General features: G+C 38.6%; 1 protein-coding gene across 8 annotated transcripts in view; it reads right to left on the minus strand.

The window, feature by feature from the left end:
* Positions 1-2,029: 2,029 nt before the first annotated feature.
* The window catches only part of IQCE (IQ motif containing E), a gene marked incomplete at its 3' end in the record, with an annotated part of 28,071 nt that continues 10,007 nt past the window's right edge, over positions 2,030-20,093 (minus strand). For 3 of the 8 annotated variants that reach the window (XM_082312959.1, XM_082312961.1, XM_082312965.1), the window contains exons 12-22: positions 19,139-19,296; positions 18,578-18,633; positions 18,046-18,254; positions 17,200-17,304; positions 16,293-16,395; positions 13,912-14,007; positions 13,161-13,184; positions 11,956-12,051; positions 10,800-10,930; positions 9,948-10,066; positions 2,032-5,520 (exon numbers count right to left, since the gene is read on the minus strand). In XM_082312959.1, the coding sequence (XP_082169085.1) occupies positions 5,390-5,520; positions 9,948-10,066; positions 10,800-10,930; positions 11,956-12,051; positions 13,161-13,184; positions 13,912-14,007; positions 16,293-16,395; positions 17,200-17,304; positions 18,046-18,254; positions 18,578-18,633; positions 19,139-19,296 (1,228 nt within the window). Of the gene's footprint in view, positions 5,521-9,807; positions 10,067-10,799; positions 10,931-11,955; positions 12,052-13,160; positions 13,185-13,911; positions 14,008-16,292; positions 16,396-17,199; positions 17,305-18,045; positions 18,255-18,577; positions 18,634-19,138; positions 19,297-20,093 lie in introns of those variants that run through there. The other 5 variants (XM_082312960.1, XM_082312962.1, XM_082312963.1 and 2 more) reach the window with 5 other exon arrangements.

A 20,093-nucleotide genomic window follows, 5' to 3' on the forward strand; every position in this document is an offset into this window, starting at 1 on the left:
GACACATCATGATAGTTCACACTATCAAGAACAGAAGCCCTAAAGGGCCTCGCGCGGTACCCAGTGCAAAGTGTATTTGAGGCCTGCTGGCAAAAAAACTACCAAATAGAAGGGGAGCTGTTACAGTCTGAGCAACATCTTGAGAGGGAAAGTTTTGTTTATGCACAGCTCCGGTGAGGGGAACAACGCTGTCCTGGAGACCAGAAAGCATGTACAAATACGTACGCTCTCAGATTTGACAAATGGTAATTAGGACAGCCAGACAGCGGAAGGGGCAAGAGGAGCAGGGTACAACTTAATCAGTAGACTACAACAGAGCATAACTCATAAGAACATAGCAACGCTTGCTGTTCAAGGCTATCCCTTTGAGCACAGGGAGGACAGAAGGAGTGCTAAAGGCCACGCATAACCAAGAGCCAATGTGCCTTACACACGTCTGAAAATAGGGCAAACATTCAGAACCTGATGTCAGTGCTGTCTCTACCAGGCAAAGAACCACATCAGCAAACGTTAGAAGGAAACGTCAGAGGAACTGATGCAGCGCCAGACCACCAACCATGCCTGAGAATCCTTCCCTAATAACCTGGAGTCTAACATGGATATTTTGCTCTTTGCAGGTCTTAATGCTGCCCACAGAATAAATGAAACTTTTTTTTTCCCTTAGAAGTTCATGTGGGGAAAGCAATTAGTTAGCTGACAAACCTACCATAAACAGATGCTGCAAAGCTTGCAAGAGTCAAGGGACTCTGACTTCAGATGAAGCCAAAGTATGGTTTAATACAACTAGTGTGAACATTTAATTGCTTTCAACTGAATTCGAGACTAGTCTGCTCCAAGAAATCATATCAAAACTTTTCCATTAATGCTGCATGGCTTACCTTCAGCGTTTAAGATTTAAAACTGATGTTTCTGCTAAGAAATTCAGAGCACATGTCAGTGGAGCAGAGAGGAAAGAACAAAAAAGTGAAATTTAGATAATATATTCATCAAATACAGATTGTTTGTTTCGGTCTTGTACTCTTATAGCTGGTTTAGTCCTACAAGGGCTCTGCTGGATAGGAAGATGACTACAGGATTCCCATGTCTTCACAGCAGTTGCAGGCTCTTCTGTCTTCATAAAGCAGCATAAGGCTTGTTTTTCCTGCAAGTCCCTAAAGGCTTTTTCAGTGGACCTCGAAAGGAATGCAGACATCCTAGTTCCTTCCACCAGAGCTTCACAAACAGCAACAATAACTGAGGTAAGGACACACGCTATAAGTAAATTGGACAGTCTTTGGAACCCTGTAGACTCCTATTCTCCCCCCAGCTGACAGCAGACCAGCTTCTCCCAGTCCTCTGCATGCCTACAGCACTACCAAACCCTAGTAGAGGCCTAGTAGAGGGAGAGCTCTGTGGCTCTAGTGAATTCAAACACTGGTTACCCATTCTGCATCCCTCCTACAAAAGGTTTCCGAGAAGTATCCATCAATAATGTATGTAGGCATGAACAGTCACCACAATGACTTCTTTTGAATCTTTTATCTGCATTTCACTGGTTTGGTAACTGGTCAGCATGACTGTTAGAACCAACAAGCAAGCAGCACAAAAGATGAAAAGGCATAAATGAAACTTGCTGCACTCCACACAAAGCCAGATACGTTTGAGGGAAAGGCATGGCTTTTAGTTATAGAACTACCTGACAGGATTTCTTTTTTGAATAAAACACCAGAAGCCAAGTCTGAAAGCAAAAGCCCATCACCTCTTTCAATTCCACTCGGCTTTGGTCAGGAACACCATTCACTCCTGATGGGACAATCTTGAATGTGTACTAAAGAAGAAGTTTCACAGCCTCCACGTTTAAGAGTTATCTTGTTGGTATCGGCTCAGGAACACAGCCAGAGGTAGAAGGTCAACCTAGGGGCAAAGTGAACACAACAGGAGCCAGCCACAGAGGCCAGCGGAGCAAGGCAAATACAGAAACTGCAGCAGAAATGCACGAACAATTAATTTACAAACATTAACTTTATTTGAAAGTCCAACAATTAGGAGAAAATACATTGCAATTGTTTTAGCTTTTAAAAGATCCCAAAATAAGTTACATAAAAGACTTGAACAATTCTAAATATTAAAAAGATCATAAAAATGAATGGCACTTTCATATGCCAAGATTAATCCTTGTCCATTTCGACTATATTAAAAGTTGCCTGTGCAGGGATTATTGTTATAGCTATGCAGAAAACAATACAATTTTCAGGTCTAGATGCCTCAGTAAAGATTTACAGGCATAGGCACTTAAGGGCAAAAAGAGGTCGAGAGAGGTAACATCCCCTGGAAGTCAGATCTCTAGATTCACACACAATCTCTAACTAAACGCTACTGTAAGTTTTTAAGTAGGCAACGTTATCCGGTATCAGCAGAATGGAAAGTGTGCCGTTAGATTACGTAGGTTACAGTGGAGTTTAGTTTTAATTCAAGACCTTGACGCCCCCACAAGGTTACCGGTGCTTTCTACAGCAGACGCATTTTTCAGAAACTGAACATGTTTGTGTTGGACCACACCGATTTTTACTCTCCTCAGCTCCCTGTTAAGGAAAAACGCCATTTATTCAAAAATTAACTTTTTCTTCCTTCATTGTTCTACACTTCTTCCCAGATTTACAGGTGCTGGCATTCCGATAGATGAACACTGAATGAAACCTAGCGTCAATTACTACCGCTTTCAACACATTCCATTACAGTATATAATGAAACAACATCAAAGGCTACTAATGCTGTGGAGGTTTCTCTTTCTAGTGTACCACACCAAACTTTTGATGTGCAGTGAGCATACAGTTATCTTCCAAACTAAGATGTGAGTTTGAAATCCAGCTCAAGTTAAGTATCACAATTTTTCATGGCTATGAGATAGCAGACTCAAATTTAGGAAGCTCTACACACGTTTTCATTCATCCCAGAAAACGTTTCCTCCTTTTCACCCTGATTTCTGTCTGTGCCTTTGGGTCATACCAAGACCCTATCTCCCCTTTATCCCAGAACTTGTCTATTGACAGCACTACTGCTAGTCATACCCTCAGTTAAAATGCAAGTCTTCCTGCTCTGTATCTACTTCTTGATACTTTCACATTGCTTATTACAACACTGTAAAGTAAAAGAATGTCATCTTCATTGTATTCGCTGTCCAAGTATTTCCCTATAGGGTAACAGCTAGGTAGGTATTTTATATCAGTCTCACTCCTGACACACTATATACTTTCCCCTTAATGTGTCAGAGTCCTCAGCTCAAGTTACTCTCTCTGGAGGTATCCATGACAGAGTCACAGTTACAGACTTGAAATATTATACATAAGCAACTCAATATAGCTCTGCTTCTATTTAGCAAAATGACTCTTTTTCATAACGTGACTTCCAGAAAAAGAGGGAAACAGGTCTCAGCGTCTGCCAAGAGTATTCTAACCCTTTTATTCCTTTATTTTATGTATTTTTTTATCCTTTCTGCAGATGACAGTCATGTGACCAAAGTACCAGCGGGAAAAATTTACCCAATGGGAGCGTAAAGGACATTCTTCAGACTGCTTTGGGTATGGAGAGCTCCCAAAACTGCCTTTGGAAATAGCACAGGCAGCATTTCCACTGATGGGATTAAATGAAATCAGCTGCATTGTGCTGCAGCCATCCACTTTCCTCTTTGGCTGCAAGTACTGGCATAAGCTATGATAAGCCTCAGATAGCGCTTCATTGAAATCAAAGAACCGAGACAGCTCTGACTTATTAGTATTCTGTGAAACAGTGGTGACTGATTTTTAATTTTAAAAAGAAGAGGGAAAAGGCGATAAATATCTTATATTTAAAAGTGTGCTTTCTGTTTACAGGAGTCTTTATTACTCCGTCATGACAAAGAAACCATTAAGATCTCCACAAAAACTTCACTGTGTGTTTGTAAAATTAAATTCTCCTTCCAGTCAATATCATATAATTTATCTAGTTCACCTTAAAAAAAAAAACCCCACACATTGTAATGCCTATGAAGGATGTTGGCATGACAGTAGGAACGATACAGTCCTTCTTCCAGTCAAGAAGGGGTACAGTCTGTGTAAAAGACCTGGAAAGAGCCCTCTGACCATATTCTCCACAGCCCATTATGTCTTTGGTCCTTCCATAGACAACACTGTTGTCAAACAGTGTTATTTCTGGATGTAGTCCTAGTTTCTATTATAATCCAACCTACCACTTCTGTTCCTAAACCAAACTGCATGGGTTAGGTTTTGTATATTATGCTCATCCCAATCCATACCCCTGAGAATAGAGCTGGGAGTGCCCAGGTCTTCCACCAGTCAGCCTCGTTGCTTTACCTGATGACAGAAGACGGCTGCACATTGTGATCCCTCTCCCAGCCTGTGACTGGACTTACTGTGCACTTACTGTACATATATATATATACACATATATATTTAATGTATACACATGCAAAGTAGTACTGAGAAGAGAAATCAACAACAGTAAAGCAACACTAGACTTAAAACCGCTTAGTGCTCAGTGTATGAGCAATCTAGTTAGGTGAAAGTTTCAGACAGTCAAGTGATGCAAGATGAAACAGGACATAAAGCAACATATCTCCTACACCAAACGTTTTCACATATTAGAGACCACCCTGCATAATACACTCAGATTTGTGATATGTAAGCAGAAAAAGCAGTCACAAGGGCACAACACTCCTGCTATTACGCACCTATTCTGACAAATACAAAAAATTGATTACATGATTGGACATTTCAAATACAAAATGGTAGCATACATATCATAGCAAGCACACTTGGAAAAAGCAATAAATAAGAAAACCCTGCTGATACAGTAGGCCTAGAATAGCCCTATGACAAAGAAATGGCTTTCTAAAAGCCTTTACAAGACTGTAAATGTTCAGTATAAAAATAAACAAAAAAGATATTAAAATATGACACAGTAAAATTTTTAAATAGAGGGCCTGGTAACAAATACAAGCTGTTCCCCTTCACGTACACAGGCTGAAGACTGGAGCCATGTCATAAACTACTTTCTGATTAAACAAATTATTTTAGTCAACCTGAAACAAAACTTTGACATGAAATAGCTTAAGGCTTTATTGCTTTCATTTAAATTTGGCAGTTGAATTTATAATCCTCATTGTGAGACAAAATATTGAAGTGTTTTGTTTTAGTTTTTAAATCCAAACTCTCTATGCATACCAGGAGGATAAGGTTAACAGTCAGTCAGTATCAGTCAGTCAAACATTTATTCATTTATGGCTGAAATAATGACAACTGCCATTAAAAGGGGGTTGATATTCTCCCTTTTTTCATCTTTGATATGCTATATCTTGGTAGAAATAGTTTTGTGAATTGAATAATTCAAGATCACTAGAGCCTGTTACCAAAACTTAAAAGTGTGTGTGTTTTTTCTTCATCTGCAACAACGGAGAGACAATGACAATATCATCTGAATCATCTGAGTGAGCTTCATCCACAGACAAAGGGAGAGTAGGCTGCAACTGCTTCTCAGAGGACCTGGCTGAAATAATTACAAAGGAAACAAGGTCATCAATAAACAACATTGACAAAAACAAGCCCTTGTGGGAAGTGTAATATTCTCTGAGCCATTAAGTTTCCAGAATTACCTACAGTTATGAATAACTCTGATCTACCTTTTTCTGCATATAACTATTCCTGTTCCTCTTTAATGAAAGAGCATGCATGGCAAATGTTAAGTTGATATACTGACCACGCATGGTGTGTCTTATTGTCTTTAAATCTTTGCAAGTGGTTACACACCACAAAGTAAAGCAATTCGATACTGAAGCCATCTCAGGTCATAAAGATAAATATTTATTAGATGGACAGAAAAGGAAAGATTGACCCAAGCAAGCTTAAGCTAAGCAGAAAGGTCATAATGAGAACTTCAGTCAGATATAGATAGAGAAAAGGGAAATCAGTGAGGGGAAAAAAGGATGGAAGCTCTCAATGACAGTCCTTCATCCTTGTATCTGTAAAATACCAAAAATATTATTCACATGCTGTACTACCTTATTTAATGACAACAAAGATGGTGACTGCACCATGGTTTGTTTTGTTGTTTTTTTTTTTCTTTTGCTTCTTTGCTATTTTTCTGGATGCACGATTCTATGCATCTCATCGATTCCAACATTTGAAGAAATGTTCAGGGCATGAACAGACATAACCCTAATGATTCCAGTAAATATGGGAAAATCAGAGGGATAAAATGGATACATACAAGGCCCCTAAGATCTGACGAGCAGAACCGGCAGCTTGTATCCTCTCTGCAAGAGATCTATGAACTAAATGATGACAGCTATTAATACCTTCTAGCACAATATCATCCCCTCAGCTATTAATACCTCCTAGAACAATATTCTCCCCTCTGCTCCACTTATTTTTCAAATATCAATTCTCTGAAAAGACTGTCTCCCAGAGAAGAGAACAAATCAAGAAGACCTGTGGTAGAAAGAGGAAATAGACAAGTACGAAGCCATACACTGAGATTTTGACACTGACACGGAAGGGAAAACGGAGGGCACACAGAGGATATTACTTGGGGAGAAGAACGGCCATGCCGTGGGTTTCATAGTGAAATAAGAGGTTCCTGACACAGAAAAAAAAAAAACTCCTGGTATGGAAGAGGAGGCATACACAGCAACTGGAATGTGGAATAAAGAAAGGGGACCGCAACCAGCCCAGAAATAGAAAAAGAGGGACAGAGAGCCTGTGAATGGAAAGGAGGAATGCAGGGCGGCCATTACATTGACCTCAACCTACAGAAGCAAAGAAACATACAACTTCCTAGTTAAGTGAAATTCTTCTCTGCATCAGTCAACAAATAACGTAAGAGTTTTTCAGGAAGATTTATGAGCCAGTAATACTGGTGATAAGGATGAGCAAAGAGAACTTCCAGAAGCAGGCATGACAACTAGAAGATGCAACTCCAACAATAAACAGATATTATATATGAAACAGCTTAATACTGTCCAAATCACTCTTGATTATATCCTGCTCTTGATGTCCGAGATTTTCTTGTCCTGATCTTCAGTTTAATATACTCCAGAGTGACAACTTTATCTCTGTGCTTGGAAAGGGGTAAGCACTGATTAGAGTTAAGGGTTGTATGTAAATTCATTATCATTTCAAAAAAGCATCAAATTAAGTTCACAGTTGTATCCAGAGTGGCTAGTGATATGCAGAGAGAAATGCTGTCCTTATTCAAGATTGCTGTGCACGTACAGAACATATTCTTCCTTCCTGCCACTCCCCTGACAGAAAGAAACAAAATGCTAAGTTTCACAGACTGAATTGTTATTATCTGTTCATTTCATGGGCAGCAGCAGAAATGTCTTTACAAATCTCCAAGTACTGTCCACATTCTGAAGACAACCAAAGCAGCACTGAATGCTACTCCACTTTTGTGAGGTTTGGTTGTTTTCTTTTTTTTTTTTTTTTTTGGGGGGGGGGCTTGTTTGGTTGTTTTGTGTGGTTTTTTTTTGTTTTGTTTTTTGTTTGTTTGTTTTTTGTTTTTGTTTGTTTGTTTGTTTTTTTAGAAAGCACAGAGACATCTAACCTGATGCAAACAATGAATTAAAAGTCTGCAATGCTAGACTAGGATTATATAAATCTATTCCAGCAGATATATAAGGTTCTTTAAAACACATTTTCATCTTTCCCATTCCTCTCAAAATAATGCCAAAAGGCTAGTGAAATAAAATGACTTACTGCAATATATACTTTCACTGCAAGTTTAAAATCATTGCAAGATCTAGAGGGCACAAAATGCAAGTTTGGACTTTGGATGAATGAAGCGAGCTTGTTCAACAGCTGCATGATTTAAAGCTAAAGGAATTTGATTGCTTCAAATCACTCAGCCATTAAACAAGCTCCTTGTCTCATGTACTTTCCAAGCTGCAGGATGACCAGTGAAATACATTACATCAAAAACCAATTTTGCTAGTGGATTTTTACATCAGTCATGTGCTAGGAATGACAGACGTTGGACTTTTAATTAACTTTAACCCATTTAAGCTACATGAATTCAAATGGCAAAAAATCCTGTTATAACTAAACAGATTGCCAAGGGGTCACATTTCTTCATAGAGGTGGCATTTATACCAGAATGCTCTGCTTCCTTTAGTAGGTTTTTCCCAGTATTTCTTTTGGGAGAGTTTGGTTAAACCCTCCAATGCACCAAGAGCTAATACTTCACAGAGCTACTTAGCACAGGACAGTCTTTTTCTGGCAGTTGTGCAGTTACAGAAGCACATACCCAGTATGCCTTTTCACAAGCTACCCAGATACATTCTATCCTCATCCCAGATTTTGAAAATGTCTCTCATATTCGTAAGATCAGCAGCAAACATAACCTGCTTTGCTCCCAATCTCTCCTTTTTGATAGCCACCAGAGAAGGACTGCAAGGAAGAAAGTTTCAATGCTTATGGTCTCCTCTCTATCCCTTCTGATAGAAATTCTTCCAGAACTTCCTCACTCATCACTTTGTCATCATAATCTGCAATAAAAGTTACCTTTGGAGAGTTCATAGCTAGACTGATTGTGCTCTATTAGTATTCATACTATTGCATTTACCAGACTAGCTTCATCTTACACCCTTCTTTGGGTCTTAGAAGCATTTCTTCAGAAGCACAAAGCATCTTTTTTAAAGTGATTCTTTCTCTTTGGGTAGAATTTCACAACTGATTTACTCTGGGTTTAGACTGAGCATACCAATAATAACTGCTGCAGTAGAGCTCAGGCAAAACGGATGCTGCACCATTTTTTTTCTGGATACTGTCACTAGACATAACTAAAATCACTCAAAACTGGAACATCTTCAGAAGCAAGTACCATCTGCTCCTTCACAAAACAGAATACACTACTGAATATGGAATACAGTAAAGTTTCTTAAACACACTTTCCTTCACCGAAGGGTAACTTCTGTATTCACAACCCTTGCAAATCTGGCTTATTCCCCATCTCCTATCTCAGAGAAATGGCCCCAGCTGCTTGCAGCATGCTCTGTTTCTGAGCAAGTCTGCAGAGACTGTCAGCTTTTCACTGACAAAAAACAACCCAGTGTTTCTCAGGTCACCCTCAAAGTTGTTCTTTCTCCAGCTGGTCCATAAAAGCCTAAAATATCCCACTCTGGATAGAATCAACCTTTTTCAGTTTGTTTTTAACTCCTTTGAAGCTGCATGTCTAAGGCTGTCTTATCTGCATCATTGTTTTGCCTCTCCTACTCAGTACTTCTAACACCCTCTTAAAAGCTTCTTTGGCTTTAACTCCTCACAAGCAGCAATGAAGAATTCAAGAAGGAAACCAAATGGCGTAAGAGCCATAAAAAAAGAAAAACATTTTCCCAGTTTGTGTTATAGTAGTACTAGTTGGCAAAGGTATCCAGGACTTCATTTTTCCCCTTACTGCAGCAACTGAAGGCTGCTGAAAAAAACGTGACTAAATACACATGGCTGACTAGGATGGTTCTTTTTACCAGATGTCTGTCCCCTTCAGAAACTAAGTCAGGACAGTGAAAATGCTCTCAGCTTGTCTATGGCTTTGGGCCCAAAATGTAGTGGAAAGTACCATAGTACAGCTACAGGGCTGGGGGGATTGAAAAAGAAGTAGAGGCAATACAGGGGAACACCATATTCCTTGAATAATAACCACTCGCACCAGAGAGAGACCTGCCAAACCACAGGTGTGACAGACAGGCAAAGCACTGTGGGGAAGCTGGTACTCACACTCTCAAAGCTTTTATTTTTTATTTAAGGGACTGCATTTGCCAGTATAAGCAACATGTTATCAAATTAAAAGAAGACAGACACACAGAGTACAAGTGTGCATTTGTACATGTGTGTGCATGTGCAGATGTTCTCTATAAAGTTGCGTGTGCACCCACACAAAACTGACATGCTTTTGAACACAGAGGGAAATGAGATTACCAGGAAGAGATGACACAAAGATTGAAGAAGGTCTCTGGAGTGCCGCTGAGACCGGTTTCTTCTCTGTAATGTAAACTGCAGAATCTGCTTTCTCACTCGGTGCACTGGACACAGAGGGCCTGCAAAAATACATACGGCACAGCATGAGGCACAGAACAGGAACTGCAGTCTGTCTTCAGAGGGTATGCAGAAAAGTTTCTTGTGTCGCTAGCCTCCAAGAGGTATCACCTGCAGAAGTGAACTCAGAGGCTAAAGTGAGGCGACAACTATGTAAACTCTCCTTGTAACCATGGCAGCCAATAGTAAAGAGTTTGGGAGCAGTAAACCCTGGAGAGAAAGGAAGTATTTTTCAAGACAGAGTCACCATAAACCCAAGCAGTAAACAAACCACTGCGTTCTTCCGGAGCTAAGTCACTAGACTCCATGCAAGATGGTATTCTGTATTCTAGCTCTTCCCTGTAATTCCTCCACATAACCCTTAACTTTTACATGTCAGGGCTTCAGATTCAGTTATATTAAGTGAGTGTAATAGCAGTCAGTTTGATAGCAACTGTAACTTTCCCCGCCTCCCCCCCAAAGAGTAATTATTTCACTTTACTTTTCCTCATGGCTATAGAAGAGAATATGCAACAGGATATGGGAAGACTACTGCTGCAACGAGAAACCCTTTTAGTTGCTTACCCTTTGCATTTTCTCATGAGCAAGCTCTCCCTTGTCTTTGTCAGAACAATGACCTTGTTCTCCTTCTCTGCCAAGGAACCCACACTGAAATTCTATAAAATATGACCCCTCTCCTGTAATAAAAACAATTTTGCTACTGCACGTTGCAGAAATACATATATTTTCACTTACCTCTCCTCAAGCAGTACTGTACGTGCTAAGTGAGCCCTGAAAACGGACTGGATGAATGTCACAATCTCATCTTTCTCCTCACAATCAGAAGACAAGTGCAAGGAGTTTGACACAGGAGACATGCAGGACATCTGCAAAGCAATCAGATTAAAGAAAATTGACCTTTTACAGATTGCACAGAAGCTTAACGGAAGCTTTCACGATTTCACTCCTGATTGTGAAAGTGGTAGTGAGCAAATATTCCCATCTTTTGGTCTGCCGTCTGTAAGGTTCTATAAGACTAAATCAGCAGGAAATGCAAATCTGATCATCATACAAGCTCTGAAGCATCTGTATTCAATTAATGAAAGAGCAGACACCTGCAAGGGAAGTTCATTTATTTTCCAGGAAGGAAACCTTTTGAAGTCGAAGGAGGTAAGGCAGCCTTCATGATGGATTGCTTGTATCAAGCAAAAGTATTCAGTTCTATTACATTGGGCCAGTTTACTGAAATAAAAGTGCACATAAAGTGCAACCAGATGGACAACCTGGATGAAGAACTACAAATTAACTTTAGCCTGCTAAAGGTCCAAAGGATGTTCACGTAAGTTGGCAAATGATTTACAGAAACTAAATGTTTAATTGGTAGGGAAATTTTTTCATATTTAGAACTGAGCAATCTGGGTGAATTTGACACGGCAGAGGACACTACAAGTCTTTGGTTGAGCATGCCACAGGCAGGACTCCTTTACTTTTCAATCCAAAGATGCTTTCCTAATTCTTATTTCTGAATTTCAGTGACAAAGGTTTGCCTATTACTACAAGGATTCAGTGAACACTTGAGAGCAAGTACAGTTTTCAATAGCACTCCGAATTAAAGAGTTAAAGGGTACGTTATTAGCTGATGGGAGAACCAGAATAAAAGAGGAGACCTAGTTACAGTCCATAATGCAGAGAAGTTATAGCTTTACTTCTAAGAAAAACTGAACTAAAGAAGATGGAAAGGGAAGCTAGGGAATGAGCTCGATATCTTTCTGGAATTACAGTAGTGCTGCCAACCAGTGCATTAAAACAACATCACCAGGTGATTCAGAGAATTAAGTCTGGAAGTACAGTACTTGACACAGTAAACTAAACATAAGGGGATGCCTGGATACCCATTTACCCCAACAATTACCTTGTTGTGAGATTTTGCATCATGCATCTTGTTATTCACTAACAGTTTCTGTCGAGCTAAATGTCCTCTGAAAGCTGCCTGAAGCATAACAACTGCCTAGCACGGAAAGAAATAAGTAGATGTTGGCTCCTTTGAAAGATGGCAGTTATAAATTAAAACAAGAGTCCAGAGGGAAGAGGCACACGGGGAAAATAACTTTTCCCTGTGCAATGGAAACTCTTTCATGTCTTGACATTTTCTTATGTTTATGGGATACACACACATCCCCATTGCTTCACAGGTACTCTGCTGCAATCCAGAGAATCCCCAGCCTGTAACAACCCATAGACATACACCTCCGTGGTTTAAATTCAATCTGGGAGGTGTTCATGATTGATCCTATCAAATGCAGTTAAGTTCTAGCTGCCAACACTAGCCTATATTTCACAAATAGAACAACATGCTCCCATTCCCATATTAGATTCTGGCTGCTTAGCAGGCTCTGTGGTGCGCTGGTACAATCAGAAATCAAGCCAAGTCTGCCAGACCACTATGGTGACTACGGGGAACATAAGTCTTTCCTCTCTACTCAGAGATTTTACTGGTTTCTAATCAACAAAAAGCATCTAGATGTAAAACAGCATGTTTGCATCACATGATTAGAATTTGTTCTAATTTCTGAAAATAAGATTTTTAATGTTCTGGAAGGAACAAATGTAAGATGTTATGTTGTGCTATTTGAAAAAACATTTAATCAAAATCTTTGTGCAAAACATTTATCAAAAAGTGACGAGTTTGTCAACGTAAATTTCTTCATAATAGTCGGAGATGTTTTTCCTTAGCAAAGGCTTCAAATTCCTACTTCAAATCCTTCTGAAGATTCATCATAGTGAAAATGAAAGCATTATGAGAATTACCCAATATAGAAAAACTTTCCTGTCTGCTTGTATCAAATTTTGTTCAAAATGTTCAGAAGTGTTCATCTTGCAGAAGGTACCAAGTACAGAAATTTGAAACCAAAAGGGGAACACTTTGACAAGATATATCAAACAAAAGTGGGATGTCAGAAGGAAGATCGTGAGCCAGCCTGAAGAACAAACATGATCTTGGTACAACAGTTCATATTACAATAAAACCTCTTTAAACATAAAAAAGTTTTTTGTTTGTGCTTTGATACAAATTAAATCCATTTTACTGTTTTGTTGGGTGCCATAAAACACACTCACCTCATCCAGAGCAATTTCTTCTTTCTGAAATGAAAAATGCCTAAGTTAATGCCACAAATATATACAAGCTTTATCTAATAAAGATTTTTCAGATTTTCCCCAACAATTAAAACACACAGAAAATACCTGTCCCACCTCCCCCTGAAAACTCAAACAACAAGCTTAAGGGGGGGGAGGGGGGAGGCGGGGAGGAGAAGAGCTTTTAATCTTTGAAAGATGTGTAGATAGTTCTTTCATCTTTAGTTTCCGAAGAAGAAATTACAAGGCCCACATCACACCGTATGTCCTATACATGGAAAAAGCAGCATTATGTTGTTGGCCATAGAACAAAAATTTAAGGTTAACACTTTTTTTCTAGATCATTTTGTCTTAGTTGAGTGTAACTCAATACACAAAACTTCCTGTATTGTTTGGAGGATTTCTGCACGGGGAATTTAACTTCTCGGTCATACTCCAAGGAGGCAACAGCAGCAGCGCTGCTACAAGCACTGCTATGCTTCCTTAGTTTCTCTGCTCAGCCAGACTCCCCCATTCAGAAACTGGCTATCTCACAGCAGAAACAACAGGGTACTAGGGAGCAAAGGCAAAAGAAGCAGGAGGGAAGCCTTCAAAAAAGTGGTGGAAGAGAAGATACATACTGGGAAGCACTGCTGCACTTCCTGGAGCCCGGCAGCAGGTTACTGTAGATGCTAAAACAAGAGTAAGATTCAGAGGAGGATGTCCTCATTGCTCCCTCATAGGAGAATCTCACCTTGTTTCGGTACATCTTCCACTGTCTCTGGATGATTTTGGCCGCTTGTTCCTTCCTGTCATCTTCTTTGCCTTTAACTGTGAAGACTGGTGAAGACTGCAAGGGAGAATCTTTAACTTAGTACACTAAAGACACAAGTTGGAATTCTGTGAGGGAAACAGGTTACAAATGACTCAAAAATCAACATCAGAGTTGTTAAATGTTCATCCTGCCTTCAGGGTGGAAGGAAGTTAAAGAGAAAACTCTTAGTTCTGAATATTGCTCATGTTCAAACTAATTATCTAGATGACTGTTACAGTGAAACACATTCCTGTCCCCATTTTAGCTGTTAGCAGAGCATGGGAATGGAAAGGTTTTCATTTACACATATTTCTATTTTTCTATGCATTACTAAAGCAATAAGAGCTCCAACAGTGGAACCCATTGCTTTGTTGATCAGAAATTGTTTGTATGTTATCGACACACTGAGAACAAATGTCAGGATACCTAATTTTGCAGTTCTTCTCCAGGAAAGACTAGTATTAATTAACCAGGGAGCTCTCTAATGTCTCATCCTGGCAACTGTGGCCCCATAATCATCTCTAAGCTTACTGATGACCTGGGCATCATATGACACTGACAAGATGGAGAGCTTGTGTAAATTGGCATAACTCTACTCTTCTATCTTGAAGAAATTAATTACAGGAAAAAGAAACCAAGAACAAAGCAAGATTTTGTTCCAGTTATTTCTTCTGAGGTGTGGTTGCCTATTCCACCTCTCACCATCTGATCCTTTTGATCCCTAATTATCCCATACTAATTGTCATACCTCACTTGCCAAACAAAAGTTAACTGCAATTTTAAAAGAGTAATTTAATTTGTTGGTGTAAAATTTTAAGTAGAGGAACAAGAGATTTTATAGACTCTGAAAAAAACTCTTGATTATGTGAAAAAGATTTATTTATAACTTTAAAACACTGAGTTACAGGCTTAAGTTTAGCAAATGGATCATGTTATATTAAAAATGACAACCTACTATTAAAATGAAAAATTGGTAGGAACTTCGTGATAATTACAAATAATGGGAACATTTCAATAAATGGATGGTTACTGGCCAAGAATATATATAGTCTGCAGAGGAAAAAAAGGAGCTGTTTATTGGCTGTTTTTAAAGACTCAAGTTATTTGGTATTCAAAACATCATCTAGCATCCATCAGTCTATAACACACAAAAAAAGAATCTAAAGAATTTCACAGTATATCAAAAACTAGCACCCTCTTAAGCTAGTGGACATTTTTATTCATATTTTTACTACCTGTATTTCAGGGTCTATTTATCTTTAAGTACAAATGATCAAAATTCCCAGTAATAATTTTCAACTAGTTTTTAGTGAAATGAGATTAACATGACTACACTGCATCTGAAAGCATGTCTGTCAGTGCCCATTCATCTCTACTGGCCAGTTACAACAACATTTGGCAGAGGGAGAGAAGATTGCAAAGATACCAAGTTCAGTCATATCTCACAAAAAAAACCCCAACTGATTACAGAGCCCCATTTAAGACTGTCCAGGGTTAACAGATGCACAATTATACCTATTCGATACTGGAAAAATCCACAAAGAAGAGGTCCGTAATACCTCAACTCTAGAAAAACTTCAATTCAATGGGTATAAGGGTTTACTTTATTGTATTGACATCTTCCCTAATTCTTTACTCAAATATGGTGTCCCATCAGCAGTGGAATTAAAAAAAAACCCTCAATTTTCATGATGATTAGTGCCCTACATCTTGTAGACCTTCCCATGAAAAAGTACCCCGCCTCCATCCAAAGAGAAAGGTTAATGAATATTTTCTGGCTGGACAGCACATGTGCCCTAATTGATCACCTGACCAGCACAGAAATCATTGAAAAGGGGTTTTTGTCTTTTGCTAGTCTGCCAGTAAGCACACTTACCTAACTGCCAACTTCTACAAGACCTTCCTCTCTCTACAAAATTGGACTGAAATTAGCTAATGGGTTCAGATGTTATATGAAGATGTAAGCAAAACCACAAATGTTTTTGTTTTTTTTTTTTCTTTCAAAACTAAGGCAAAAAACCCAAGCACTTAAAAGTATAAGCTTTTTGCAACATTCCACTGAATAAGAAAAAAAGTGATGGTGAGGCAGATAATCACTAAGAGAACAGCTCCAAAAAAACCCCAAGTTGCAGCAGTAATTATTGAAACAACTTATCAGTAAACACTGGGAATTAACCATCATTCAGAATTGCTATGACAAGATTTAATGCCTCTCTGCAAAGGCACAACTAGCAGCTATTTAGGCTATCAGCTCAATTTGCAACATACTAGTTAGATGCAAGGGGAAAAAACCCCACACAAACAAAAACATATGTCTGTACCTTATTAAGATTTTCCATTGTATCTTCTGCCATTTGTCTCTTCTCTTCCTCCATTTTTGACTCCAGTTCCCCTACTTTCTGTGTCAGGTTCTGGATTTCCTCACTATGGGTGGAAAAGCAAAGATATTTATAGCTAGAAATTTTCTGTTGTTCCTGCTTTGAAAATACTGAACCTATTTCATATGATTTCGTTGCTTTGTGTGTTTTTAAAGGCCAAAGTGGGAAACTGCCAAGGGTAACATGATACGTATTCTTATAGTAACAGACATGTACCATCAGTTCTCAAGTTGCGATAGCACAGCCTTATGTTAAAATTAAAAAGCAACAACAACAACAAAAACAAAACACAAAATACTCCCAAGGTTACAATGGTACCCTTGATACTATTAATAATGCATCTAGATCTGATGACTGACAAATATGAAATAATAGCAAAGTCCTTCCTTACAAAGCAATAATGAAATAACTTTTTTTTGCCACCCTTGCACAGGATTATTATCAACAGTTACACAGAATACATTAAGTAAATGGAATGACATATTGGCAATGGTCTAGAAGCATAGGCTAAGGTAATGTACAGCTACTACAGTTTTTTCTTAGAAAGGAAAACATGTCTCTGAGCCCAACATGGCAGCTTTCTTTTTCCATTTATCTTATAAATTTTTATTATAATTTAATTCTTATTGTTACTATTCTTCTTAGTCTTCCACTTCCTTTAAAACCACTCTATAGAATTCTTCCTCTAGTAACTTACTCTATCCCTCCAAAACAGTTCTGCTCAAATGAATTCCCAGCTTCCTGCAGTTCAGGTGAACTCCTATGGATTTTGAGCCACTTTAAAAGGGAATTATACTTTAACAGATTTTTTTTTTGTTCTGAAAGGATCTACTAATACAAAATATGATACCTTAAAGTCTGCTCTTCTGTACTCTTTTCTTCCACCTTATTCTGCCACTTCTGCAGCTGAAGCTCCACTTCAGCCTTAGCCTGCAGTAACTGCTTGATATCTAATCTACAAAGGTATAAAGAAATCTAAGCAATACTTAAGACATTCATACTTCAACAAAGTAGTTATTTTTTGTTTGAACTTCTAAATAAAACAGGTTCTCAAATTTGTAAAGTAATTAAATGTTTACCTTCTCCTTTTAAAACAGAACAAAACGCAAGCACACATTTTTCAGAAGCAAAAGGCCTCTCTGCATGCTCTCACTACACATTTTTGTTCAGAGGCAACTTGACGCAGGAGGCAGAGTGTCTCACCAACAATACATAGTTGTGTGCACATCTCTGCTCATGATCAGATTAACCTGCCTGCCCTTACGCACTGACACCAAACAAGTCCAAGTAATACAAATTGCAAATCAATTGCTTACTGGGGAGAAAAGAAGTCACAGCACATCATATGGCAGAAGGCAGGCTCAAATGGAGAAAGTGGTAGACCAGGACAAAACATGTTGAAAAAACAAGACTAATTTTTACAACAAAATACAAAAACGTGCCTTGAAAAATGTGATAGAAACAAGCAGAAATTCTCATTTTCCATCCTCTCACTGACTTTTTTTTCTGCAATGTAATTTTACAACACTAGTAGGACTAGAAGAAGCTTTTGAAATAAAAGCTGAAGGGACCCTCAAAACTAATTTTCTTGCTGAAAATGTGAAGGACTTATTACATCATTTCATAACATCATAGGAAATAATTAAAAGATTCACACCAACAAAAGAACAACATCTCAGGCAAGAGTCGGACTTACTCTTTATTGAGTAGGAGATTTTGAAGTGCCTTCCTATCACTCCTCAGTTTCTTCACTAGCCCTTGGAGGTGACGACATTCCTCAACATGGTCTACCTGTTGAGAGGCTGGATGATCCAGGTCTACAGAAGGTGAAGATGACACAGCAAGTAACTGTGATGACTCGGTATCTGCTGATGACACCCTGGTGTTCTCCATGGCACATACTTTCTAGACAGGATAAATTTACACAAAAAATACAAAAGAGAAAAAAAAAAAAGAAGAAAATTAAATTTAGCATAAAATGATTTTATTTAGGCCATGAGAAAAGATCAACTGGAAGTTAATTCTAAAATGTGCATCTATATGTAACAAGTATCAGATTCTAAGAAACAAGGGAGGAAAGGCACATGGTACAGACATAAGTTTACACGTATGAGCCAGAATGCACAAGGCTGGTACACTGAAGGCCTACATGCCATGAGCACAAGCCAGTGGTTCTGCATTTTCTGCTCAAAGACAGGTAAGATGGCCACATGATTATGATCACTTACTTTTTCTAGTTCCGAAATCCTCCTCACCAGCCTCTGTCTGCTCCACTCACTATAATCTAAATACAATAACAAAGCTTTAAACATGAAACTGTATCAGTGAGACAACATTGTTCTTGCTTTTTGAAACCTCTGTGCATACAGAAAGATTATCTAAAGACCTCTGAACCCCAACTTTAAATATGCAGCAATTAAAACATGAGAATGGTCTTAAAATATCTGACTTCTACACCAATTAGCTCAGAAATCAATGTAAACCATTCACATTCATCAGTTTTCAACAACTGAAAAACAGGTTTCCAGTGAAACGTTAAATCTTCAAGCGATTCCAGTCCAGAATTCTCAGGGATAATAATAAAGGAAACCCAGGTCTGACTGCAGCAGCATACCCACAAGTCAGAGAAAGACTCCTGTTAGAAACTTCTCATTCCAACCTTTGCCCTTCCTAAATCTTCATCTTTGTAAACTCCCTTATTTCTACCATTATAAGGTCCTGCTCTCAAACACATCTTTCAAATGTAGCTAAATCCCTTTCCCCACGTTCACCAACTTTTCAGCACGTACTTTTTGTTTTAGTGGAAGGAGGAGAACTGCTCAGTACATGATCTAGATCTTCTTTCAGCCTCCGATTCTCATTCTGCAACTCCTTGATGTTCCTGGATAATCTCAGGACAGCAGCATTCAATGCCTTTAGTCGTTTTTGGGTATCTCTGCCCTCTGTACTTGGAAACGGGGTCAAAAACAGAAAGTTAACTTCAAAGCAGAGAACAAAGAAGCAGCATTTAAAAGGGTGGAATATCCTCACTATTCAAGTCAGCTGGCTAAGTGAACTGTCTCAGCTCCTCCCCAATAACATTTCTCAACATTTTTTACCTGAGGAGTTACCTATTCTTTTAGGAAAAAGCATGCAAAGACCATCTTGCTCAACACTTTCACAGCTGCTTTAATTTGCATCAAAGAAGGAAGATACTTTGAAAGTTCATTTATTGCTTTTACTTCCTCCCTCTGTTTCATTAACGCATAAACAAGGGTGCTCGTATGAGTTTTGCTTACTTAGTTTTCTATTTGTTTTGTTAACCGACCTTATAATGCTTTACCAGCGCTCTATGGACCACCGATTTAAAAACACTTATCTACAGCCAATTGGGAGACTCCTCCAAAAAACTGTTCAGCACAGAAAGCTAACCTGCATGCTCTGAATTGCTTTCTTTCACCTAACAAACAGATTGAGACTGAGAGAAAGAGAGAGAGGGCTATGCATAGATGGAATAACTCTCAAACAAATCCAACCCACAAGTGAATTTTCAGATAACTGTGAATGCTGCTCTAATATCAAAGAAACTATTCCTGTGAAAGTAAACCCCAGAGAAATTTCTTTCTTCATTTAAGATACATTTCAATCAATGAGAGATTTGAAACAGATTTGAAGAATACAGTTAACACCGATGTGATGGGAATAAAAGGCACTGGAAAAGGGAAAGCCTGCTATGTGTTAAAACCATTTTAAGTATACTCAGTG

The sequence above is a fragment of the Platalea leucorodia genome (assembly GCF_965183815.1).
Source record: "Platalea leucorodia genome assembly, chromosome: 5".
Lineage (NCBI taxonomy): Eukaryota > Metazoa > Chordata > Aves > Pelecaniformes > Threskiornithidae > Platalea > Platalea leucorodia.